Genomic DNA, 25,464 nt, shown 5'->3' on the forward strand with positions numbered 1-25,464 from the left:
CAGGGGTCAGGACCTGCCCTGTCCCTGCCCCGTGTGGCCAGAGAGCCAGCAGAAGAAGGCTAGGCAGCCCTAGCAAGTCCTGTGAGACCTGCGGATGGAGCCCAGGGGCCGAGCAGGACCCCGCAACTCAGGCTGGGCCTGGGGGTCTGCTTGCCAACTCCAGCCTGTGCAGGCTGCGTAGAAACCCTAAGCACCTAAGCACTGTGCCTCATGAGCGGCTCTGTACCTCGGAGACAACCCCTTCTGGTTTAGTTTATTGGAAGGATGATTTCTCCTGTGTCCAGCGTGCTTCGTAGCCTCTGGCCATGGGTAGCTGGGCCTGGGGGCCCTGGGGGCTCTCTGACCACTGAGTTGGCCAGCAAGGTGGTCAGGCCCCTAGGTTTAGCCTGGGAAGGGCCACTAGGTGTCTCAGGGTGGGGACACAGCTGGACTTTTTAGGGGCCTGACCTGACCTCAGTGCCTATGGGCTGGTGCTTTGGGGGTATACTCCAGGGCCACCCCAGCTGCCAGCTTTTTTTCCACAGCTCCAGCTCCAGAAGTCTCAGTTTCTGCAGCTGGGCCCCAGCCGTGGCCAGTACTACGGTGGCTCTCTGCCCAATGTGAACCAGATTGGCAGCGGCACCGTGGACCTGCCCTTCCAGGTGAGCCCCGCCCCGCCCGCCAGGCTCCTCCTACTCATGCCTGCCCTGGCCTCAGAGCATGGCCAGTCACCAAACACGGCCCTCCCTCCCGCCCTGCTGCTCCACCAAGTGCAGGGACCCTAGGAAGCAGGGTGATCCTCGCAGGGTCACCCCAGTCAGTCCCCTGTCGGGGAGCCTCTGGCCAGCCACCCGGGAGTTTCCTGCAGCCTCTCTACCTGTCTGCTGGCTGTGTGGCTGCAGGAGGCGCCTGGGGCTCCCAGGGCTTGGCCAGGCCGCCTTGCTAATCCACAAGCCCAGCAGTTCGCAGGAGGAGGCCAGCTGCCTGACCCCACTTGTCTGCAGACAGTTCTTGGCAGAGACCCACAGTGGCTCCCACAGGCCAGGCCACAGAGCACATCCTTATCGCAGATAAGGCGAGATTAGGGCCAGGTCTCTTCCCCGCCCTGGTCTGCAGGTGGAAGCAGAGGCTGGATGGTGGGGCTGGCTGTGGTTCGGGGCCACCCCCAGGACGGGTCCCCTGTGGTCACACAGCTGGCCCTCACTGGGAAAGTCCCGGAAGTAGCTGCATCCGTGAGTGCTGGCAGGTCCTGGAGCTCAGTGCCCCTGGCCTCCCCGCCCCCCGGCCGGCCATAGGACAGGCAGGTGCCCTGCGGGTATGCTGAGCCCCACCTGGCCTGGCACTCAGGGTTGCATCCGGCGGGCACGCCCACACGCACACGTCCCACCGAAGCCCTCCCAGGTTGGTTTCTCCCTCCTCTTTCTCCGTCTCCTCTTCCTTCCAGAAACATGTCTCTGGCACTCCTGAGCTCGGCCAGGGGGCGCAGAGCCCTGCTGGAGACCCACAGCCCACCCACGTACCCCGTTTATGGGGTCTCAAAGTCTCGGTTCTTTGCATTTTCAGCCCAGCGGATTTCTGGGGGAGGCCCTGGCAGCGGCTCCTGTCTCTCTGGTAATTGAGCCCCCAGGCTGAGGCCATGGCACCCCAGCGCCCGCCTGCAAGACCCTGACATGTGTGTGGGTGCCGGGTGCCCCCCCTGCTCCCCACACGGCCCCCTGTGGCTCCCAGGAGGCATCCTGTCCACCAATCAGAAGCGGATCTGCTCCACGCCCCATCTTGGGAAATATGTACGGTTGGGTCGGGAGACCCCAGGGCTCCTGGGCCCGCGGACGGAAGCCTCGCCCGCACATCCCGGGCTGGGGTCTATCCAAGCATGTGTCCCCACACTGCATGGCCCAGCCCCCAAGCACACACGTGTGCACCCTAACCAGGCTGGCAGGCAAGGCTCAGGGGGGCCAGGCCCCAGCTGCCTCTGCCTCTGCCTCTGCTTCAGCACTTTGGTTTCCCCTCAGGGCCTCAAGGCATCTCAGAAAGATAAGCAGCCCCTGCCCCCCAGGCCCTGATGGTGGGAACCCCACCCTCCTCACCGTAGCCCTCTCTAGGCTTCAGTGAGAATTTGGGGTGGGGTGGTATAGAAAGAACCAGGTGTGGTGGTGCACACCTCTAATCTCAGTGTTTGGGAGGCTGAGACAAGAGTATTGCAGGTATGAGGCCAACCTCAGCGACTTAGCAAAAATCTATTTCAAAACAAAAAAATTTAGAGGTATAGGTCAGAGGCCCCTGGCTTCAATCCTCAGTGCCACCCAAGTTCAGAAAGACCAAAGCCAACTGGGTGTTCACTGGGTCAGAGACAGACTTGGCAGTCCCAGCACCGGGTAGAGCAGGCGGCCTTGAAAGTTGGCCAGTGGGGAGGAAGGGTCACCCAAACGAGATGGCAGGGCCCAGATGGCCAGGCAGTGGCCCCACCACGCCCAGGCTGGCAGAGGCTACCGATCTGCACCAGTCAGGTGATGAAGGACCAGGCTGGGCAGGCAGAGTACAAGCTCCTGGCAGTCCAGGAGGCATGGGGACTGGCATGGGCCTCGGCCAGCCCCAGGTGCTGGAAGGAAGCCCCGTCCGGCCACGCTGAGGGCCAGAACTCCCGAAGACACCTGCATGCTGCTCTGGTGGTGTGGGCCAAGCCTCCCTCACCAGCAGCCTGGGCTTCACCGGGGTTCAGAACCAGGCCGGGTGAACCAGCAACATCTTGCTGGAAGCCCCGGGGCCCACTCTTGGCAGGCTTCTCCAGGGGTGATGTCTGTGGGATAGGAGGCTGGCCAGGCCGGAGAGCGAGGCAGAGGCTTGTCTGCACCTGGCGGGTGGAGTGGGCTGCCGGGCGCTTGCAGCCGGCACCCTGGCCAGCCCTGGCCTGAGCTTGTGCTGCTCTGCCTGGCCGTGCATGCCAGCCGCCGCACGCCTGCTGCCCTCCTGGGACCCTGCCAGCCCTCGCACCCCCACCCCAGTCCTCGGAGGGCCCGGGCTGCTGGGGCCTCGGGAGGAAGCCCACCCTGGGCCGGAGCCGTGTCTGAGGGTGTCACTGGAGCGGGGCAACAAGAGAACAGATCCCAGGCAGATTTGGCACAGAGCCTGGTCACAGTATCTGTCTGTCTGTCTCTCTGTCTCTATCTCCTCTTCTCCCCATGTCCCCAGACACCCTTCCAATCCTCGGGCCTGGACACCAGCAGGACTACCCGGCATCATGGGCTGGTGGACAGAGTGCACCGGGAACGCGGGCGGCTCGGCTCCCCACACCGCCGGCCCCTGTCAGTGGACAAGCACGGGCGGCAGATATCCTTTTCCCAGAGGATGAATGAACAGGCTTGGGGGCTGGTGGTCTCTGACGGGGCGGTCCCCACCAGCTCTGGGATGGAATTAGGGAAACCCAGAGGGGCTTCCTGGAGTGGGCATTGCTGAGCCAAGGAGCCTGTGACCGGGCTTGGAGTCCAAGGGGCCCAGAGAGCAGCTCCCTAGGCAGGAGTAGAGATGGTGGGGCTAGACCAGAGGGCTCAGACAGGAAGTAGATACAGGGCTGGGTTGACAAGCCCTCAAAGACTGGGCTGAGGCTCAGGGCTGGGGGAGATCCCGATGGTCCCAGGGGTCTCCAGCTTTACAGGCTGCTGGAATTTGCATCTGCTCACCGGGTGTGGTGGCGTACACCTGTTATCCCAGTATTTGGGAGTCTGAGACAGGAGGATCATGGGTTTGAAGCCAACCTCAACAACTTAGTGAAGCTGAAACCCTGTTTGAAAATAAAAAAGCTGCCGGGCACGCTTGTAAAATCCCTGTACTCGGGAGGCTAAAACCAGAGGATCACAGGTTCGTGGCCAGCCTCAGCTGCTTAGTGAGGCCTTTTGCAACTTAGACCCTGTTTCAAAATAGAGAATGAAAAATAGGGCTGGGGAGTGTGGCTTAGAGGCAGAATGCCCCTGGGTTCGATCTCCAGTACAAAAAAATAAAAAACAACTGGGATCCCGGCGTGGTGCATGCCTGTAATCCCCGCACTTGGGAGGACAGCAGGTTCCAGGCTATCTTAGGCCCTTCACAACTTAGTGAGATTCTGTTTCAAAATAAAACATAAAATAGGGCTGGGGGTACAGCTCAGAGGTAGAACACCCCTGGGTTTAATTCCCAGTACCACCAAAAGAAAAAGCTGGTGGTGAAACTCAGTGGAAGAGCGCCACAGGGGTTCAATATTCCAGCACTGAAGAGAAAAAAAAAATCGGCCTCCATTCCTCAGTCAAACAGACCCTCCATGTCACCCTCTCCCAGCGCAGCTGCCCCTGGTGCTCTGCCGCTCGGCCCCTTCACAGAACCTCAGCCTCCGGTTGCCCCTGGGGTCCCGACTCTCCAGACAGAGATGCCTGTCCCCCGCTTCTCACTTCTGTGGGCTGGGAGAGCTCCACCAACTGGGCCGGCCTGAGTCTCCAGCCCCAGAAGCTGCCCTGTCAGCCCCAAATTAGAGGCGAGACCTGGGTCAGCTGAAGTGCTTCCCTGGGGCCGGCTCCACAGCCCAGGCCCCCTTGGAAGGGCTGGAGGACGTGCTGAGTGGTAGGTGGACAGGGCCGCACCCCGCGGGAGCCCCCGGCACAGGGGCTGCTCACAGCCGAGCAGGACGGGCTGCAGGAAGCGTCTGCGAGCCAGCAGTGACGCCCCGCCCTGCAGCCCAGCTGTCCAAGGCTGGGCTCTGGAGCCCAGGCCACTGGGGCCAGGCTCGCTGGGCAGGGGGCCTGCTACAGCCGTCCCCTTAACTCGCACACGCTGACAGCTGTCCCTATGGAACCGTGTACCTCTCGCCACCCGCGGACACCAGCTGGAGGAGGTCAGTGGCCAGGGCTGGCCCTTGGAGGGAGCAGAGCTAAACTTCCACAGGGTTGTACAAGGAAACAAGCCCAAGTCAGTTTAAAAAAGACAAAATCAAGACGTGGCAGAAGTTTCTAGAAATCAGCCCTCTGTCCGAAATACCCAAGCCACAGCGCAGGGACTCTTTAGAGCCTTCCCGCCTTGTGATATTTCTCTTTTCTTTCTGTTTTGTTTTTTACTAAAATTGAACATTCAGGGCTCTTTTTTATTTAATGCTGTGTTATGAGCAGTTTTTCATACTACTGAACAATTGCCGAAAATGAAACTCTAAAGCTTTCTTTCATTTCTGGTAGGTTAGGAAAATACATACATGTACAAAGAAAAGGGGAGAAAAAATCACAGATCTTTGTGACTATACGGTGTTCTCATATTAAGTGCTGTAAATGATCTGGAGGCTGGGCGCAGCGGCGCACACTTGTGATCCCAGTACTTGGGAGGATTTGTCACAGGTTTGGGGCCAGACTTAGCAACTTAGGCCCTCCACAACTTAGCGAGACCCTGTTTCAAAATAAAAAGTAAGCCGGGCGTGGTGGCGCACGCTTGTAATCCCAGCGCTTGGGAGGCTGAGACAGGAGGATTATGGTTTGCAGACAGCCTCAGCTACTTAGTGAGGCCCTTCGCAACCCCAGTGAGACCCTGTTTCAAAATAAAGAATAAAAAATAGGGCTGGGGGTGGAGCTCGGAGGTAGAACGCCCCTGGGTTCCATCCCTAGTACCAAAAAAATATAATCTAGAGGCCAGGTATGGTGGTACACGACTTTAATCCCAGTACTTGGGAAGCTGAGACAAATTTGCAGGTTCGAATTCAGTTTCAGGCCGGGATGCACGCTTGTAATCCCCGTGCTTGGGAGGCGGAGACAGGAGGATCGCGCTGGTTCAGAGCCAGCCGCGCTGGCTTAAGAGACCCTGTTTCCAAATAAAAAAATATAAAATAGATCTGAGAGTGTAGCCCCAAGGTAGAAGGCCTCTGGGTTCCATCCCCAGTATCACACACACACAAAAATTCTGTTTCAACAACTTAGCAAGACTCTCAGAAACTTATGGAGACTCTGTTTAAAATTTTTAAAATAAACTGGGCGTAGTGGCGCACGCTTGTAATCCCAGCGCTTGGGAGGCCGAGACGGGAGGATCGCACAGGTTCGAAGCCAGCCTCGGCTACTTAGTGAGATCCTGTTTCCAAATAAAGTATAAAATAGGCCTGGGATTATAGCCCGGAGGTAGAAAAGCCTCTGGGTTCCACCCCAGTACCACAATAAAATAAATAAATAAAAATAAAAAGAGCTGGGGATACAGCTCAGAGGTAGAAATGTCCCTGGGTTCAATCCTGAGTATATATATATAAAAAAGTCATCTAAAGATGATTCAAAGTCTGGAGGAGGATAAGCACAAGTTCTGTGAGATACCACACCACTGTGTAAAAGGGCCTTGAGCACCATGGAGCTTGGTGCTTGCAGAGATCCTGGAACCCATCCCCCATGGGTATCCTGGGAACACTGGTCACATCTGTGACCCAGCTGTGGAATACAACCCGCAGGGCAGTACCATAGTTGTATATTCCCCCACTAGCTGGGCGCAGTGGCGCACGCTTGTAATCCCAGTGCTTGGGAGGCTGGGACAGGAGGATCAAGGTTCACAGCCAGCCTCAGCTACTTAGGCCCTTAGCAACTTAGACCCTGTTTCAAAATAATAAATAATAACGTGGGCGTAGGTCAGAGGTAGAATGCCCCTAGTACCACACAAAAATTAGTATCCCCCCAGCATGCATTGTGCCTCAGCCCTGCGCCCTCTATATTACTGATGGGAAATAGAGTTGTGCAGCTGAGGCCCTGTTTTCATTCCCATTTTAGACAGAAAGACGGAGCATAGAGGGGTCAGAACACTGGCTCCGTGTGCAGCTGATAGGGGCAGGGGACCCAGGGCCCGAGAGGCCTTTTCTCCTTGAACCAAGCGCCCCCTGCTCCTCTCCACGTGGTGTCCCCAGTAGGGCCACTGGGGGCCCCAGTCTCCCCTCGAGTATTCTGTGTGCATTGGACACGTATTGCTGGTCCAAGGAGCTCTCCAGCTGGGAGCAGACTGGATCGCCCTGGATTTTCTTGTCAACCAGTTTCCGGGATTCCAGGGGAGTGCAGAGTTTTCCTAGGCCCCTGCTGGTGCTGGGGATGGGGGAAGCCAGAGCTCCGTTCTGCAACTGGGGGACCCTGGGGGGGGGGCACCTGCAAGCCTCTCCTCCCCATCCACCACTGCAGTTCTCTTGAGAATGAAGTCCTCAGGGTCTTGTCAGGTGCACCCGCTTGAAAACCAAGGGGCCGGGGTGGTGTGTGGTCAGAGGAAGCCCAGGTCAGACTGCCGACTTGCCAGGGGCTCATTGTCCTTTTCTTCCCCAGGACTAACTCAGACTCCGCCCTGCACCAGAGCACAATGGCACCCACCCAGTCGGAATCTTTTATGGGTGGGTCCCAGGACACACACCAGAAAAGAGGTAGGACCCTGCTGGTGGCAGCAAGTCCCACAGCGGCTTCTGGGCCCTTGCGGTCAGCAGCCTACGGGGTCCAACCATTGGAGGACGACCCCAGCTGTGCTATAGGACAGAGAGGGACTCAGGTGTCCAGAGGCGGGGCTGCTTGTGTTGGGTTTTAAGGAGTGCCTAGGCGTTTCCTAGGCAGAGAAAGCGCCCCTGCAGGTACATACTGGCTTCTGCCGCTCATGAGCAGGGGGCTGTGCCGGTGATTCTGCCAAATGCAGGGGCAGCAAGCCCATGCCGAAGGGACACCGGCCAGCTCACACAGCATGGTCCCTGTGGACCTCCGCTTCAGGCACAGCCTATCCCGGATGTCCCCTGGGACTTTGTCCTCAGAATCATCTTTTGCCACATCCCTGCCCATCCTGGCTACAGGAAAGAGGCCGAGTCCTCCCCAGCTGGGCTGCAGCCAGGCCTAGGTCTCGGTGCCGCCCCTGAGCCAGGCATGGAGGCGGCACCCTGGGGACTTTAGCGACAGCAGATGTCTTAGACCTGTGCGGAGCCCTCCAGAGGAGCGGCCAGGCCCAAGGAGCCCCACAGGGGCTTGATGGGCCCAGGGGTGGGTGTGAATGCACTGGGTGTGAACACCTGAGGGACACCAGCAGGGGGCACCGGAGCTGACCTGTGGTAGTCCAGCATCCTGCTGTCCCCATGGCAACAGCAGGGCTGTTGGGATGTTCCGCCCTTCCTTCCAGAGGATCCCCACACAGGCTCCGTCCTGGTTACACTCTTAACATGGAAGGAAGGCCGGACCTGGGACCTGGCTGCTCAGAACCCAGCTTTGGAGCTGAGCTGGGAGGGACCCAGGCCTGATGGGGCTGGGAGCAGAATTGGCCACCTCCCCACAGCCTAGCCAAGTTTCCAGGAAAAAGCTTTTGACACATGTGGCTCACTCCCACCTCGACTGCCTGCCTTTCCTGGGCGTTCATTGTCCAGGAAAGGCGGCCTTCAGGTGTGGCTTGCTCCAGGCCCTTGAATGATGCCCAGCCTCTGGTCCCTCAGACCTCCTTACCCTTCCTCCTTATGATCCACTCTTGCCTAGTCAAGGAGCAGTAGGGCCTGAACCCAGCACCTGTTGCCTGAGTAGGAGCCCAGCCAGTGTGCAGAGCCAGGAGGCCAGGTGTCCCTGGGGTAGCAGGTGCAGGGCATGTCCCATGGGTGACGGCTAGGTTCTCACTTGCAGCCTTCAGGGCTCTGTCCAGTTGCATGGGAGGCAGATTGGCTTGTGTCCTTGGGCCCTGAAAGCTTATATTTTCATTTCTTTGTATGACGCAGATTCTCTGGCTTATCTTTTTAAAAAATTTTATAATGAAGGCTTTTTCTGAGGCATTATTGCAATGCCCAGAAGTCACTGGGGGGCAGTTACGACCTCAACATGGCCCTCGCCGTGCTGGGTTGGGTCTTCCCAGGCCATCTTTCTGATTGTCCCTGTCTCCCCTAGTCTTACTATTAACTGTCCCAGGAATGGAAGAGGCCACGTCGGAAACAGACAAGAACCTCTCTAAACAAGCATGGGACAGCAAGAAGGTAAGAGCCAGGGGTTGCCAAAGCGGTCTCCTCCGGCCCCTCTCCAGCTCGGACCTGGGGACCTGGCCTTCCCTGGGGCAGGCCTCACATAGTTTTGCACATACCCAAATTCACAGAATCTCTGGGTCTGTCAAATATTAATGGCAGGCCTGTTACTTGGGCCAAAACACTTGAAGAATTAAAACCCATTGCTATTCAAGTTGCAGGAAACAGGACAGGAACAGAAGTCACTCATCCCAGCGGGGTGCGACAGCATATACCTGTCACTCCAGTGACTGGGAAAGCTGAGGCCGGAGGATTACAAGTTGGAGGCCAGCCTGGGCAACTTAGCAGGACCCTGCTTCAAAATAAAAAGAAATTAGCTGGGCGTGGTGGCGCACGCTTGTAATCCCAGTACCTGGGAGTCTGAGACAGGAGGATCGCAGGTTAATCGCCAGCTTCAGTAACTTAGGCCCTCTGCAACTTAGTGAGACCCTGTTTCAAAATAAAGAATAAAATAGGACTGGAGGTATAACTCAGAGCTAGCCCCAGGGTTCAATCTCCAGTGCCAAAAAAAAAAAAAGAAGAAGAAAAAAATTACTGTTCCCCTCTAGGATAGGAAAGTACCAGCGTGCCTCAAAATCCTTCCCATGCCACAATACATTCAAAGCCATTTATTTAGAGCTTTTGAAACACATGGGAAACAGTCCTGCTTGCTCAACAGTAGGACTTGAGCCAGGTTTGGTATTTCATGCCCGTAATCCCAGTACTTGGGAGGCTGAGGCTGGAGGGTTGCAGGTTTAAGAACAGTGTTGGCACCGGGCATGGTGGCTCACGCTTGTAATCCCAGCATTCGGGAGGTCGTGACAGGAGGATCCCTGTTCGTGAACAGCCTCAGCTACTTACCGAGGCCCTTTGCAACTCAGTGAGACCTTGTTTCAAAATAAAGAATAAAAGACCCTGGGCATGGTGACGCACGCTTGTAATCCCAGCGTTCGAGAGGCAGAGATAGGAGGATCGCTGTTTGCGGACAGCCTCAGCTACTTAATGAGGCCCTTCGCAACTCAGTGAGACCCTGTTTCAAAAAATAAAGAATAAAAAATAGGGCTGGGGGTGTAGCTTGGAGGTATAGTGTCCCTGGGGCCTATCCCCAGTACCAAAATAAATAAATAAAAGAATTAAAAATAGGGCTGGGGGTGTAGCTCAGAGGCAGAATGCCCCTAGGTTCCATCCCTAGTAACACACACACACACACACACACACACACACACACACACACACAGCCTTGGCAATTTAGAGAGACCTTGTTTCAAAATAAAAACAAAACAGGAGCTGGGCGTGGTGGCGCACGCTTGTCATCCCAGCACTTGGGAGGCTGAGACAGGAGGATCGCGCAGGTTCGAAGCCAGCCTCAGCTACTGAGTGAGGCTCTCAGCCACTTAGTGAGACCCTGTTTCCAGATAAAATATGAAATAGGTCTGGGAGTATAGCCCGGAGGTAGAAAGCCTCTGGGTTCCACCCCCAGTACCACCAAAAAAAAAAACAGAGCTAGGGATATAGCTCAGAGGTAGAATGCCCTTTGGTTCGATCCTCAGTACTAAAACAACAAACAGTAGGATTTGATAAGGAGATGAACCTCGGTCCCCCACAGGGTTGGGATTTTTTTTTTTTTTTTTTTTTTGGTGGTACTGGGGTTTCTGGAAGCCCTTCTACCTCCGGGCTACACTCCCAGACCTATTTTTACATTTTTACTTGGAAACAGGGTCTCCTAAGCCAGCGCGCGCGGCTGGCTTCGAACCTGCGCCATCCTCCTGTCTCCACCTCCCAAGCGCGGGGATGACAAGCGTGCGCCACCACGCCCGGCCAGGGTTGGGATTTTAAAAGAATTCTAAAGAAACGAGACACTCACAGAGAAGCTGTTGTGTAGCAGGAACAGGATAGAGACTTTGAAAACAGCCAGGGTGTGGCTCGGGGTAGCACTTTCGGGGTAGCACTTGCCCAGTACGCACAGGGCCCTGAGTTCTGCCCCCAGCACCACAGGGGGACATATTCTAACTGCCCAAACAAAACGGGAACCCCCCCCCCCAAAACATCCAGTAGCAGAAAGGTGCCCCGCAGGTCTTGGTGCCTTTGCAGAGCTGGACGGCCCCCTGCCGCAAAGAAGGCAGCGATGGCTGCATCCCCACGCAGGGCGCGCCCCGGGCGGGCGGAGGGCAGTGGGTACATTTCCAATACTGTTCAGAAACTCATTACTGTCCCCCTAATGCTCCTGGAATGCTTCTTAAAGTGTTCTTCAAAAAGTCAATGCTCTGTAGAAATCCGAGAATGAAGCAAATGTTTACTCACAGAATTATGAAGGCCCTGGCCAAGGAGAAACCCGTTCAGCAGAGGCTTAGTGCCTGCCCGTCTCACGCACAGCAGCCCCAGGCTGCCCAGTCGCCACGGGCGGGCATCCCCAGATGCAGGCAGAGCCTGCCCCCTGCCAGAGGCTAGCCTCCCCCTGACCGGTGATCCCTGAAGGGCTCAGCCAGCAGTGTCTACCCAAAGGCCCTAGTGGACCAGGGGTTAGGGAACAGATACATGCAGGCCCCTTCCCCATCAGCAGCTGGGACATAGGCCACAGTCTCGGGGCGCTGCCCGTTATCCCCGCCTGCAGATCCGTACCCCATTCTGCTGGCACTGATGTCCTCAGAAGAACAAGCCAAGGTCTGCCACCTGGGGTCCGCCATCCGCCCATGGGGGTCCAGTGGGAGAGCAGAGCAGCCGCCACTAAAGCCCCCTTGGGTGCATGGTGTTCTTGTTCTGTGACTTACTGTCCTGTTGCTGAAAGTCCAAACTCCACCAGGCTGCTGGGCAGTGCTGAGTTCCGAACTGAAGGCTGCTGTGAGCCGGGCCACGCAAGGGCCCACCTGAGGCGAGTTTCTCATCTGCCACAGTGCCGCGGCCAAGGCCACGGTCAGTGGGGGTGGGCAGGACATCCCTGTGGCGGGGACTTTGGGGGTTCCTGGAGACCATGCAGCGTTCTGGGTAGGAATCACTGCTCCAGGTGTCAGCGGGAGGGTGGTCCACATGGATGGAGGGGCAGCAGCCTCTGGACCACTGGGTCCTGTGCCTGTCGTTCTGAGCCCACACTACCCTGTGGCAGGGAGGAAGCAGCCATCCCCATGCAACTCTTGGCCTCACCCTGGGGCGGCTTTGGGGACCCTGGTACCATCTTTGGGACTCTGGTTCTAGCCGAGCAGCCCTCAGGGAAAGCCAGCCTCACTCCGGAAGGCTCACTGCACAGGGAGGCTGCTGGGCGCCAGCTCAGCTCTGCCCTCCTCTCTTTCAGACGGGGTCCAGGCCCAAGTCCTGTGAGGTCCCCGGAATCAAGTAAGTCTCAGAGGGCTACCCATACCCCAGCCCCTGGGCTGCATGATCCGCCAGCCTCGCACCTTTCCAACCCGCCTGTCCTGGTGAGAGGGCTGCCCAGCCTGCTGCTGGTACCACCCAGCCAGCCCACCCGGGCAGGAGCCAGTTCCAACTGCCCAAGTCCAGGGAGCCCCTCGGATGCCCGCCCCCAGGGATAACTCTGAGGCCACAGGAAGGTGCCGCCCCACCCTGTCTGGGCCTAGCTGGGGCACGCTGCTACCCGAGGTCCCCTCCCAGGTGCCCAGTTGAAGGAAATATCGCATCTGCTGATACTGTCCCGCAGTTCCTAGGGATGCCCAGCTGCTGCCCCAGACCTCACCTCTACCCCTCCTGTCGCCCCCAGCATCTTTCCATCCGCTGACCAGGAGAACACTACAGCCCTGATCCCCGCCGCCCACAACACGGGGGGATCCCTGCCTGACCTGACGAACATCCACTTCCCCTCCCCGCTGCCGACCCCGCTGGACCCCGAGGAGCCCGCCTTCCCTGCGCTCAGCAGCTCCAGCAGCACCGGCAACCTGGCCACTAACCTGACGCACCTGGGCATCGGCGGCACCGGCCAGGGTAACGCCCCCATGGGCTCCCGCGCCCTGCTCCCTGGCGAGCACCGTGCAGGAAGGTGTCTGTGGGCTCAGATCGGGGCAGAGGTAGCCCCACAGTCAGATCATGCCCCCGGAACTCAGATGATGGCGCTGGGGTCAGGTGGTGGCTCCGGGGACACAGTGGCCACATCCCATCTAATCAAGCACAGGAAAGTGCAGAGCACATTGAGAGCATAGATGCTAGCTCCAGGGTCAGAAGGTGCCCCCAGGGGTCACAGTGCCATGGGCCGCCCGCACGTCCTCCCAACTCCTGGCTCTGCCCCAGCCCCACGCCTTCTGCAGAATACAGAGGTACCGCCTCCCGTGGCTCTGCTCTTCCCACACACACACCCATCAGGCCTGACCCACTAGCCTTCCACCGCGCCAGGACCCAACTTAGACCATCCCTGCCCTGCTTCCCTGCTCTACCCTGGCACCTTCTCTCCTGACACAGCCATCAGCCCAAGCCTTCTGCTGGGGGCATTTCCCAGCCCAACTCCTTCCCCGTAAAAGCACAAGACCCCAGGGCCTGGAGATCCTGCAGGGTTCACCCCAACCCTGACCCCATCTCCTGGCCTTGCCCCACAGCTGGATGAAAGTACCACAGGACCCTTGCACCTGACGCCCTGGCCCCAGGCTCCCCAGGCAGCTGTGGGGCCCTCCCTCATCCCCTCTTCCTACCAGTGCCCTGACCCTTCGCTGCCACTTTTGTCCCTCTCGTGGCCGTTGCTACCTTCCTCTTCAGCATCCTTGGCCTGGGCTCCATCTCAAGCCCGTGTCATGACACCTGCACCTGTTGGCTGCGTGTGGTGGGGGTTTGCATTCCAGGGGCTTCTGGCTTTCAGACGGCTGGGTGGCCTCAACCAGTGAGGAGCTCTTGGGGGCTGCGCGACACCGCCGCCTCCCGTGTGCTCTGCCCTGAGCCAGAGCCGCAGACAAGCCGCCTCTTGCCCTGTCCATCTGCCCATCCCCCTCCCGCCCTCGCTGGGGGCAGCTGTGTGCAGATGTTCCGTGAGGGAATGGCATGTTTCTGGTCACACTCAGCACAGACGGGTGCTTAGGCGGGGCCGCAGAGCCTCTAGCGGGCCAGAGTCCAGTCAGGGCTGTGGAGCTGGGGTCTGTGTGCTAGGCCAGCTCTCACCACTGATCCACACCCCAGTGCTTCACCCGGGAGGCCGGGCCAGGCAGGTGGCAGCCGTCCACGCGTGCCTGTGCAGATGAGAGCACCAGGGACCGCTCCCGAGCCACCAGCCCCACCCCCTGCCCCAGCCACATTCCCCCACTTCTCTCGCTGCAGCCTCCGAGCTCCCCCTCCCTCCGTAAGCGGAGGGTCCTTGGCAGCCCCCCAGAGCCCACCCAGGAGCCGCACACCTCAGTCCCAGTCTAAACAAGCACAGGAAAACACAGCACATGTGAAAGCCGTAGACGGTGCTGACTGGCCGGGGTGTGGGGCCCAGACACTGGGCTTACAGCGTCAGCCAGTAACATCTGACATGTGTGCGGCTGTCTGTGAGCCCGCCACGGCCACAGCTCCCCCAGCGGGGGCTCTGCTCTCCGGGTGCCTTTCAGATCAAGCCAGCCCCTGGCACATGTGCACAGCCCATGCACCCCTACCACCCTGGCCCCAGAGGCATGGAGACTGAGCTCTCTCCTCCCACGTTTGCCAAAGCCGCGTCCCTGGCTGCCCGCCAGAGCCTGGGAGGAGGCAGGCTCTGGGTCCTCCTGGCGCCGCTCCGAGAGCTTGCGTGCCACGGGGCGTGCCCTGCCACCTGGCCCCAGCCCGCCCTCCCTGGCAGTGCGCCTGGCCTGCCCAGCCTCCCCTCCTGCAAGCTGTGCTCTGGTTCCAAAGGTGAGCCGGTGGCCAGAGGGAGACGGTGGTGAGGTGGGCCAGCCCAGCTGGCCACTGCGTAAGGCAGGAACCAGCCTAGCTGCCCAGCAAAGGATTAGAAACCTATGTTCAGGACAGGCACTCCAGGGCCAAAAAGCTGGCGCCGTTTTGTGTGCTCCGTGGTATACTGTGTGTGTGTGTAGACTTTGATGTTTGCCAACACCAGGTGTTTATGTAGAAATCTGGCTCCTGGCTTCTCATGAAGAATCAGAAGGGCCGGGGCCATGAGTCAGTGCCCTGTACTTGAAGACGGGCCGTGAAGCTCAGGTTTGCGTGGCCCCACATCTGCCCTCTGCAGCATCTTGTTGCTTATGCGCCTCAGGGGGCCTGACATCCGCTCTGACCCCAGCATTCAGGGTCCCTCGGCCCATGACACGAGACTACTCTTGCTCAGAGACCTGCAGTCCAGGGTTCTGGTTGCTTCCCCCACATACCTCCTGCCCAACTGCCACTGGTTCCGAGACCTGGGCTTTACAGACACTGGCCAGGGGCTTCCTTGCAGGAGCGGCCCCCAAGCCAGCCCTCATTCTCACCCCTTGCTCACCTAAGCAGAGCCAGTGGGTGCTGGCAGGAGTGTGGGCATGATGGAGCCCGCCTGTGCACAGCCTCCCCCCCCGCCCCGCCCGCGTCTGCTGGGTGCGTCCCCACAGGCTCATAAACCTGCTGCTCATCTGCATCTGCCTGAACAAGGCTGATCTGGTGCCCTGGGCGGTCTGGGCCGGATGTCCCAGGCGAGTCAGGCAGCTGCGCCCAGCCTTGGCTGCAGGCCCGGCTCTGCAGAGCCTGCCCCTGACCTCCCAGGGCCTCTCCGTGAACCCCAGGGGAGGCTTCTATCGCCTTCATCTTACCGACAGGAAACCGAGGCTGGGGCAGGTCACGCAGCGGCCCCCAGGGCTCCCCTGTCATCAGGGGGCCCGTCTTCCCCTTGGCATGGTGCCCTAGGTTGGCCTGGCAGGCCCCAACTGTGGCTGCCTGGTAGTTGATCTCATGTGTCTGTCAGCACAGTTGTGTTCAGGCAAGGGTCGTGGCCGGGGTAAAGAAGGGCAAGGTGGGATTCAGGCAGCAGCTCCAGCAGGTACTGAGGTATTAAAGGTATTGAAGCTGGTATTGAGGCAGGGACAGGGAAGAACATGAAGGAATGAGGTTTTGGTTCAGGAAGCCTGGTGTGGGACTGTGAGAAGCCAGGGGGAACTGTTGGGGATGGATGTGTTCATCTGAGGAGGACAGAGAGACCCCTCAGTCTGTTGAGGAAACCTCAGGGTCATGCAGGATGGATCTGCTTGAAGCCAGCCAAAACCCAAGGCTGCTGAAGCAAAAAGGATTTATTATCTCTCGAAGCCAGCAAGCGCCAGATGACTGGCCACTGCCTCTTCCCCTCTGCTGCTGCTGGTGGGTCTTCCTTTCTTGGGGGGCTGCCACCCCCAGAATTGCAGACAGTGACCTTCACAGCAGCTGCAGACACCACTTCCTGGAATTCTAGCCAGAGTCCCAAGGCAGGCTCTCATTGGTTCAGCCAGCTCATGTGCTCCTCTAGGGAACCAATCATATACTTCAGAGTTGGGGAGATACTGCTTGGCTGGGCTTATGGGGCATGCTCCTCCTGGAGGGAGGGTGGGGAGAACAGAGGGAGATAGAGCACTGCTGGGCAGGGCGACCCCTTGGCGGGGCATCCTGGGTCTGCACCCCAGGAAGTGCCCCCCCAGACTTCTGGCACAGTCTCCATACATATGATTGGGCTGAGTGAGTTCTCTCAGCCTCCCTCATGCCACCCTTTCTCTCCAGGGATGAACACGCCCAGCTCCTCTCCGCAGCACCGGCCAGCAGGCGTCAGCCCCCTGTCCTTGAGCACCGAGGCAAGGCGGCAGCAGGCCCAGCAGGTGTCACCCACCTTGACCCCACTGTCGCCCATCACTCAGGTGAGGGCTCATGGGGCGGGAAGCAGACTCCACAGAGGCCCGTCCTGGGGACACTCGTAATACTTCAGCATTTTATTAACAAATTTTCAAACATATGGAAAACACTAAAGCCAGTGGCCTCAGGGCCCCGTGCCCAGCCCAGGCAGAAGGGTGGCTCAGCAGGGCCATGTGGCAGCCTTCCCCAGCGAGCGCTCTCTGTTGTCCAGTTGAAATGGTCCCCGATGGAATGTGCAGTTTGGTTTCTGTTTTCTCACTGCTGTATTTGCTCCATCACCTGTTTTTTGTCTATCTTGGTTATTCTTGGCATACAACCGCCCATGACAGTGTGTGAGAGACGGAGAGATCACTGTAGATCGACCCGAGAACGTCTCTCCCTGAGCGACATCCTCAGCCCTATTTTATTTATTTTTGTGGTCCTAGAGATGGGACCCAAGGGCATGCTACTTCCAAGCTATACCCCAGCCCTACTTTATTTATATCTCAAAACGGTCTCACTAGGTTGACGAGACTACACTCTTGAAACAATCTCGCCACATTGCAGAGAGCCTCACTGAGTTCCTGAAGCTGGCTGCGAACCTGCAATCCTCCTCTCTCAGCCTCCCAAGTACTGAGATGACAAGCGTGCACCACCACACTTGGCTTCACACTACTCTGGTCATCCTTTTTATTCCTGTGAAGTTGCTAGCGAAGTTCCACTTTCATTTTGGACTTCAGCAGTTTTAGTTCCCTACTTTTGGACTTACGCGATCCACCTTTACAGAATGAGTTAGAAATTGTTCCCTCCAAGCCGGGCGCGGTGACGCACGCTTGTCATCCCAGCACTTGGGAGGCGGAGACAGGAGGATTGCGCAGGTTCGAAGCCAGCCTCAGCTACTTAGGTTCTCAGCAACTTAGTGAGACCCTGTTTCCAAATAAAGAATAAAAATAGGTCTTGGAGCATAGTGCAGAAGTAGCCCCTGGGTTCCATCACAGTACAGAAAGAGAGAGAGAGAGAGAGAGAGAGAGAAAGAGAGAGAGAAAGAAAGAATATAAAAATAGGGTTTGGGGTATAGCTTGCAGGTAGAATGACCCTGGGTTTCATCCCCAGTACCACAAAAAAAATTTAATAATGATAATAATAATTAATAATAATAGATGCCGGGCGTGGTGGCGCACACTTGTAATCCCCGTGGTTGGGAGGCGGAGACAGGAGGATTGCGCTGGTTCGGAGCCAGCCACTCTGGCTTAAGAGACCCTGTTTCCACATAAAAAAGTAGGTCTGGGAGTGTAGCCCGGAGTTAGAAGGGCTTCCAGGAGCCCCAGTACCACCAAAAAAAATTAAATTAATAATAATAATAATAATAATAATAATAATAATAATAATAATAAGCCAGAGTCAGGTGTAGTGGTGCACGCTTGTAATCCCAGTACTTGGGAAGCTGAGACAGAAAGATCATAGGTTCATGGCCAGCCTCAGCTACTTGGCAAGGCCTTCCTAAACTTAGTGAGACCTATTTCAAAATAAAGAAGAAAAAAAAAATAGGGCTGGGAGTGTAACTTGGAGGTAGAATGACTCTTGAGTTCCAACCTTAGTACTGCAAAAAAAAAAAAAAAAAAAAGCCGCCTCCTCCCAGGTTGTGGCCACAACTACCTGACACCCCCTTCTTCCTGGGTTGTGGCCACAGGTGCCACCTGATGCCCCTCCAGCCTGGGCCTTGGCCATAGACACCTCTTCTTCCCCCTGACCAGAGCCATGGACTCCCCTACCCCTGCCATTAACTCTCCTCCCCAGGCCGGGTCATGGACACCTGCCCAAAGCTGTCTTCTCCCCAGGCCAGTGGCCACTGATACCCTCTCTTCCAGGGGCGGTGGCCACGCCTAGTTGACACTCTCTCCCCCCAGGCCATGGCCACGCCTGCCCGACACCCTCCTCGAGCTGTGGCCATGGTCATCTCCCTGACTCCCTCTCCCCCCCAGGCAGTGGCCATGGACGCCCTGTCTTTGGAGCAGCAGCTGCCCTATGCCTTCTTCAGCCAGCCCGGCTCCCAGCAACCAACACCTCCGCAGCCCCAGCCCCCGCCGCCCCCGCCACCTGCGTCCCAGCAGCAGCCACCGCCACCACCCCCACCGGTGCCTGTGGGCCTCCCCCCCGGCGGCCCTCTGATGCCCAGCGCCAGCCTGACCCGGGCGCCACCGCTGCCGCCCCTGGCTGTCACCGTGCCGACCTCTCTCCCTCAGTCCTCCCCGGAGAACCCAAGACAGCCGCCCATGGGGATCGACATCGCCTCGGTAAGCCTGGCGGCGCAGCCTGGCCGCTGGCTGGAGGGACAGGTGGGCGGGAGTGGGGCCATGCATGCAGCCCTGTCCAACTGTCCAGCACTCACCAAGGCCCATCGCTGGGGCCTTTGGGCTGAGGCTGTCACCCCGGTACAGGAGGGGAAACTGAGGCACAAGCAGGTCCTTGCCTCTGCCTAATGCAGGTGGCCTCTCCTGTCTGGTTTTGATTTAGCCTCTCGCCCCTGCTGCTTTTCCCATGGCAAGGAGTACACGACCCCAGGGCCCAGGGAATAGGGTTCCGGGCACACGGGTCAGGCTGGTGAGCAGGCGGGAGCCAGCCCTGTATGGCTCACACAGCAGGGCAGGGCTGGGGCTCCAGTTCAGACCAGGCATCTTGCCCTGGGGTGGCTTGCGGGTGACAGGAGCTGAGTGTGGATGGTCTTATTTCTGCAGCCTGGACCTTGCTGGCTGCGGAGGCGCTGGCCGCTGACACAGCCACATTTGCTGCCCACAGGGGACCAGGGACCCATGCGGGACACCTGAGTCCTCCCCGGTCACCCTTGGCTACCAGCCGGGCTCAGCATGGTCAGAATATCATGTGCTCTGCAAAGAGCAGGCCTCGTGGGGGTCGGGGAGTCACCAGGTGGGACCTACAACTCGGGCTGATCTGGCCTCATGAGCACCCGGCCAGAGCCCCCAGACAGAGACAGGGCCAGAACAGTCCCAGCCCGGACCTGCTGCGCTGAGTGGGTGACGAAGGCGGCTCTGTGGATATGGGTGGTATCCTGGGGGACCTCAGTGGCGACCGTCCTGTGCTGGGAGCCTGCAGTGTACGCAGGACGTTTCCCACTATCAGCCACCCCTGCGGGCTCGGAGGGCCGGGGTCTCGAGCCAGAGGTGGTGGCTGCTGGCCACCTGGGCACATGAGTCTGTGTACACAGCATGGATGGGCCTGTGCACGTGTGGGGCGGTATGCTCATGGTAGGCGTGCACAAGTGGGTGTGCATGCAGAAGTGCATGTGTTCGTGTGTGCTCATGTGTGAGCATGCACTTGTATATAGGTGCATGTGCACATGTGTCGAGGTGGTACGCATGTGTGGGTGTGTGTAGATATGGATGGGCCTGGGCACATGCGAGTGTGGTGCAAATGGGTGTTGCACGTGTGGGTGTGGGCGTGGGCATGCAGGAGTAGGTGGATGCGGGAGTAGGTGGGTTATAAGTACCCTGTCTATGCATAAATGGGTCTGTACACGTGTGTGAGTGTGTGCAAATGGGTGTGTGCACATGTGTAATTGTGCATGTGTGAATGCATGTTTGTGTAGGTACACCTAAGTGGACGTGTACACGTGTTTATACATGAGCCTGTGGGTGCGTCTTTTATGGGTGTGCACATGTTTGCCTGCATAAGTGAATTTGTGTGCATGTGTGTGGGGGTGGGGTTGTTGGGTGTATGTCTGGGTTGGAGTGCAGGTGTGACTTTGTACATGTACCAGGGTGGGTATGCACATGTGACTACACATATGTGTGTTTCTGAGTGTGCCTGGAGTGGGAGTGCATGCATGGTTGTGTATACGTGTGTAGTGTGTATGTGCCTGGGGTAGCTGTGGTGTGCACACATAGCTATGTATACACATGTGGCTGTGGGTGTGCACATATGTGCACCTGGGGTGGGAGTATACACATAACTATACGCGTGTGTGTACCTGGGATGGGAGAGCACATGTGGGTGTGGACACGTGTGTGCCTGGGTGGTAGCGTGGCTGGACGTGCAGGGTGCTGACTTCTGGTTGTCTGCATCAAGGTGGAACCTGAGGCCACCTGCAGCCCAGATGGACGGATGCCGAGGGCTCTGCCGCCTGCTGCCCTCGCGGACCCCTCGGGAAGCAGGGTTGGGAGTCAGGTCCCCCCAGGTCTCAGGTTCATGCACAGCTCCTAGTGCACTGGGTGGGTGCCTGAGGGTGCTGGGGAGCCAGAGAGTGGGCCGGGCCTTGACCTCTCTTGTCCGCACAGGCGCCCAGTTTGCAGCAGTACCGCACAAGCGCCGGCTCCCCCGCCACCCAGTCTCCCACCTCACCTGTCTCCAACCAGGGCTTCTCCCCCGGGAGCTCCCCGCAGGTAAGGGTCCCCCTCCCCACACCCCCATCTCACACATTCATGTGCCCACCGCCCCCCGCTTCTCGCCAACCCCACTCCGTGGGACACAGCTGCGCCCCTCAAGCTGCACCTGCAGACGGGGTCCGGGCAGGCAGGACACTGCCTCCTGCCTCACAGCCCTCCGGGAGCCCGCGGCCCCCCCCGACCCCCCGCCTGTGGCCTCTGCTGGGCCCCTTCCTCAAACTCCTCACGTTAGAGATGGCCGCTGTGGCCACATGCCCAGGCTCCCACCAGGGGGCCAGGCCAGTCCTCCTGGCTGTCAGAACGCGCTCTGGGTACAGCGCAGGAACCAGAGCCCAGCCACCTGGGCACCTCGGGCTTCAGGGTCCTGACAGCAAAGGGCCCCCCACTTGGGCATAGTCAAGGCAGCTGGGCCCCCAGCTCAGAAAGGATGTGGAGCCCGTTAGCAACTCCATCCTGGGCCTGTCCTCCGGATGAGTAGTCTGAGGCTGGGTCCAGGCTTCATCCATCAGACTCAGGTTTTCCTGCCCCGTGCCTAGGTTGAGCCCCGTATCTGTGCCCCCTCCCAGGGCCAGGTCCCTTAGGCTCCCTGTGGTCTGGTTTGGCCCGCAGCAGCACCCAGCTGCTGCTCCGTGCAGCCCACTCCCTGCCCACTTCTGCTCATGCTTGGCTCTGGGCTCGAGGTATGGCTCGGCCTCAGCACACCCCATATGCCGTCCAGAACTTCTGTCAGAGGAGCCAACCTGGGTCCACCTCACCCCCAAAACATCAACAAGCAGAAGCTCCTAGAGCCTCCCGATGCCAGATTGGAGAGCTGTTCTCCTTTTCTGTGGGTGTCTTCAGACATTCTGCCGGGCTGCCCCTCCCCGCAGCAGGGGGTGGTGACCTTGCAGTGTCTGGTGTCAGCCTGCTGTCACAGCCCACACATCCTCTCGGCTCTGAGCACGCGCCCTGGGGAGGCGGGGTGCTGGAGGCGCTGTCCCAGCAGGTGGGTCCATGGGCTGCCTGTGCTAGCTTGCTCAGCTCATGCCTCCTCCTGTCCAGTGAGTGCAGCCTGTGGCCTGCCTTCCTGGCAGCCCTCCGTGGTCCACTAAGCACGTGATCATCCTGAAAGATCCATCCGGGAGCTTTCTGCCCTGGCCCCACTCCCAGCTTTCCTCTGGAGTTGCTGACCTCTGACCCCTGCAGCCCCATCTTCTCTGCAGTAGAAGTAGGGTCCCCCGCACCCAGGTTCCTGAGAAGAAACTAGGTAATAACAGCTTAAGAGTGTCAGCATGCAGAGGCCCCAGGAACAGGTGGCAGATGTCTAGGTAAAGCCCCAAGCCGAGCCACGCTGTCCTGGGCCATCCGGGCCCTCTGCCCTTGCCCGTGGCCAGGCCCTGACTGCAGCAGCCTCTCTCTGTCCGCAGCATTCCTCCACCCTGGGCAGCGTGTTTGGGGATGCATACTATGAGCAGCAGATGGCGGCCAGGCAAGCCAACGCGCTGTCCCACCAGGTGAGTGGGCGCCTAGGCCTCAGCCACCTCACATGTCAGCAGAACCAGAGCTCGCGAGTGACCAGCGCGCGACGCAGACCCTGCTGCCCTTCAGCCTCCGTCCTGGCCGGGAGCTGCGAGGCCGGGGTCCCAGGGACAGTTTGGCCTGACCTCTGTGGCTCTGTGCCTGCAGGATGGACTTGCAGGCTGGGTGATGGGGCAGGGCAGTGGAGCTGAGCCAGGCCTCGGCCCAGGCCCTGCATGCAGGTTCGCAGATGGTGCTGGGTTTGCATGGAGGCCAGGGTGTGGGGGGCGGCTGGTCTGGCCATAGCCTGGAGGCCTTACTTCCCATCCATCCGTCTTTCTATCCATATGTTCATCCATCTGTCCATCCATCTATCCATTCATCCACCCGCCATCCGTCTATCCATCCATCCATCAGTCCATCTGTCCGTCCATCCATCCATCCACCCATCCATTTACCGTCCATCTATCCACCTGTCCATCCATCTGTTCGTCCATCCATCAGTCCATCCTCCCACAATCCATCTATCCATCTCTCCATCATCCATTTATCTGCCCGTCCATCCATCCATCCACCCACCACCCATCTACCTATTTATCCATCCATCCCTCAGTCCATCCACCCGTCCGTCTGTCCCTCCACGGAGCCAGGCGGAGGGGAGGCCAGCAGCTGTCCTGAGGCCCTGTGCTTGCCTTGCAGCTGGAGCAGTTCAACATGATGGAGAACGCCATTAGCTCCGGCAGCCTGTACAGCCCCGGCTCCACGCTCAACTACTCACAGGCAGCCATGATGGGCCTGGCGGGTAGCCACGGCGGCCTGCAGGCCTCACAGCAGCTGGGCTACGCCAGCCACAGCGGTATCCCCAATATCATCCTCACAGGTGAGGTTGGGAGGGTTCACAGCGCCCTGACCTTGGACTTGACTCCCTCCTGGGTGGGACCAGTCCCGGAGGCCGGCATCAGGCAGAGCTGGTCCCCCGTGCCACCTTTCCCTCCACCTCCTGTCTACCTTCAGTGGGCTGCCAGGCACCCTGGGGCCCGGCAGCTCCAGCCTGTGTGGCATACATGATAAAGTCTCTGCTCTCGCCGCTCAAAACCCAGGTATCTACCGGGCGTGGTGGCTCACGCTTGTAATCCCAGCGTTTGGGAGGCTGAGACAGAAGGATCGCAGTTTGCGGACAGCCTCAGCTACTTAATGAGGCTCCTTGCAACTCAGTGAGGCCCTGTTTCAAAATAAAGAATAAAAATCTAGGGCTGGAGGTATAGCTCAGAGGTAGAATGCCCCTGGGTTCCATCCCCAGTACCTCAAAAAACAACAACAACAACAACAAAAACAGGTGTCCAGCAGCCACCCCACCCACATCCACAAAACAAAGGAAGCTGCCGGGCGTGGTGGCGCACGCTAGCAATCCCCGAGCTTGGGAGGCTGAGACAGGAGGATCGCACAGGTTGGAAGCCAGCCTCAGCTACCCAGTGAGGCTCTCAGCAACTTAGTGAGACCCTGTTTCCAAATAGAAAATAGGTCTGGGAGTGTATCCCTAAGGTAGAAAGCCTCTGGGTTCCACCCCCAGCACCACATACACACATACACACACACACACACACACACACACACACACGCGCGCGCGCGCGCACGATGAAAGAAGCCATCTTCCTCTCATTGGTGGTATTAGGGGTTCGGGGTGATGCTCTTCCCAACCCCTACAGCATCCCCAAGGTTGAGGGGTCTGTACGCAGAACGCTGTGTGACCCAGGCTCTGCTTACAGAATCTGCTGCCACCTCCTGGCCTGAGGGTGCAGGCAGCCGTCCATCCCAGTGGCCGCTTCAGGGGTAGAAGTACCAGCCACCAACTCACAAGGGAGTCAGCCCCGATTGCCCCTCAGCAGAAAAGACAGGGTTTCAGACCCATTTCCCAGATCTGGAAACCAGGGCCCCGCGCTTCACTGAGACAGTGCAGGAGGGAGCAGGTGTGACCCTGGCCTGTGTGGGACACAGCTTCCCTCTGTCCTGAGCAGTGCTGAGTCTACTAATGGTAGGCCTCACAGCGGGGTGAAAGCCCCCTGCTCCCCACTGGCCAGCCCACGTCTGTGGGCAGTCTGGTCTCCACCGTGGCCTGTGGGCATCTGGTGCCGCAGCATTGGCGGGAGATATCCTGTGCACTCCAGCATGCTAAGAAGTACCCTGACCCTCCCCACGTGACAGCCAGGGCACCCCAGACAGGACCGTGGCCCCTAGAGGCAGAATCCCTAGGGAGGGCCCCTGCCTGGCACCCCACTGGGGCTGCGGAGGCAGTGGAGCGGGGCTGAGCCCTGACCTTTCTCCCCAGTGACAGGGGAGTCCCCCCCTAGCCTCTCTAAAGAACTGACCAGCTCCCTGGCAGGGGTCAGTGACGTCGGCTTCGACTCCGATGGCCAATTCCCCTTGGACGAACTCAAGATCGACCCCCTGACCCTGGATGGACTGCACATGCTCAATGACCCCGACATGGTCCTGGCCGACCCTGCCACCGAGGACACCTTCCGGATGGACCGCCTGTGAGCACAGCCCGTCCCGCCCTCGGCCGAGCTTGTGGCTCTGAGCTTTGCTGCCACCCGCTCCCCTGCCAGCCGCTGGCCGCTGGCTCCTCCTCGGGGTCAGAGGCTCGAGCGCCCTGCTCCTGCGGACCCGCACTGGCTCCTCACCCCACCCGTGAGATGCTGGCTGCGGGGCGGGCGGGCGGCCGGACCGGGCTGAGCTGCGCTTCCAGCTGCAACCAGCTCTCACTGCCTTTCCTACCCCGGCCCGCCACCCGCCTCCCAGCTGCCCAGAGAGGATGGATGTGGCGGCGTACACGCTGACTCCACGGCGCTGGAGTCTGTTCCCCGGGCAGGACACAGGTGTGGACGGAGCTTGTCC

General features: G+C 58.9%; 1 protein-coding gene across 10 annotated transcripts in view; it reads left to right on the forward strand.

Moving 5' to 3' along the window:
- The window catches only part of CRTC1 (CREB regulated transcription coactivator 1), a gene marked incomplete at both ends in the record, with an annotated part of 56,672 nt that extends 31,565 nt beyond the window's left edge, over positions 1-25,107 (forward strand). The window contains 15 exons of one of the 10 annotated variants that reach the window (XM_080715313.1): positions 525-641; positions 1,543-1,590; positions 3,169-3,314; positions 4,784-4,837; positions 7,263-7,357; positions 8,838-8,923; positions 12,234-12,274; positions 12,657-12,877; positions 16,565-16,698; positions 18,655-18,807; positions 18,916-18,966; positions 20,965-21,069; positions 22,479-22,565; positions 23,269-23,449; positions 24,896-25,107. In XM_080715313.1, coding sequence (XP_080571439.1) covers positions 525-641; positions 1,543-1,590; positions 3,169-3,314; positions 4,784-4,837; positions 7,263-7,357; positions 8,838-8,923; positions 12,234-12,274; positions 12,657-12,877; positions 16,565-16,698; positions 18,655-18,807; positions 18,916-18,966; positions 20,965-21,069; positions 22,479-22,565; positions 23,269-23,449; positions 24,896-25,107 — 1,731 coding nt within the window. Of the gene's footprint in view, positions 1-524; positions 642-1,542; positions 1,591-3,168; positions 3,315-4,775; positions 4,838-7,262; positions 7,358-8,837; positions 8,924-12,233; positions 12,275-12,656; positions 12,878-16,564; positions 16,699-18,654; positions 18,967-20,964; positions 21,070-22,478; positions 22,566-23,268; positions 23,450-24,895 lie in introns of all 10 variants that reach the window. The other 9 variants (XM_080715310.1, XM_080715308.1, XM_080715315.1 and 6 more) reach the window with 9 other exon arrangements.
- Between the last annotated feature and the right edge of the window lie 357 nt (positions 25,108-25,464).

Source organism: Muscardinus avellanarius (assembly GCF_963383645.1).
Source record: "Muscardinus avellanarius genome assembly, chromosome: 18".
NCBI classification, from domain to species: domain Eukaryota; kingdom Metazoa; phylum Chordata; class Mammalia; order Rodentia; family Gliridae; genus Muscardinus; species Muscardinus avellanarius.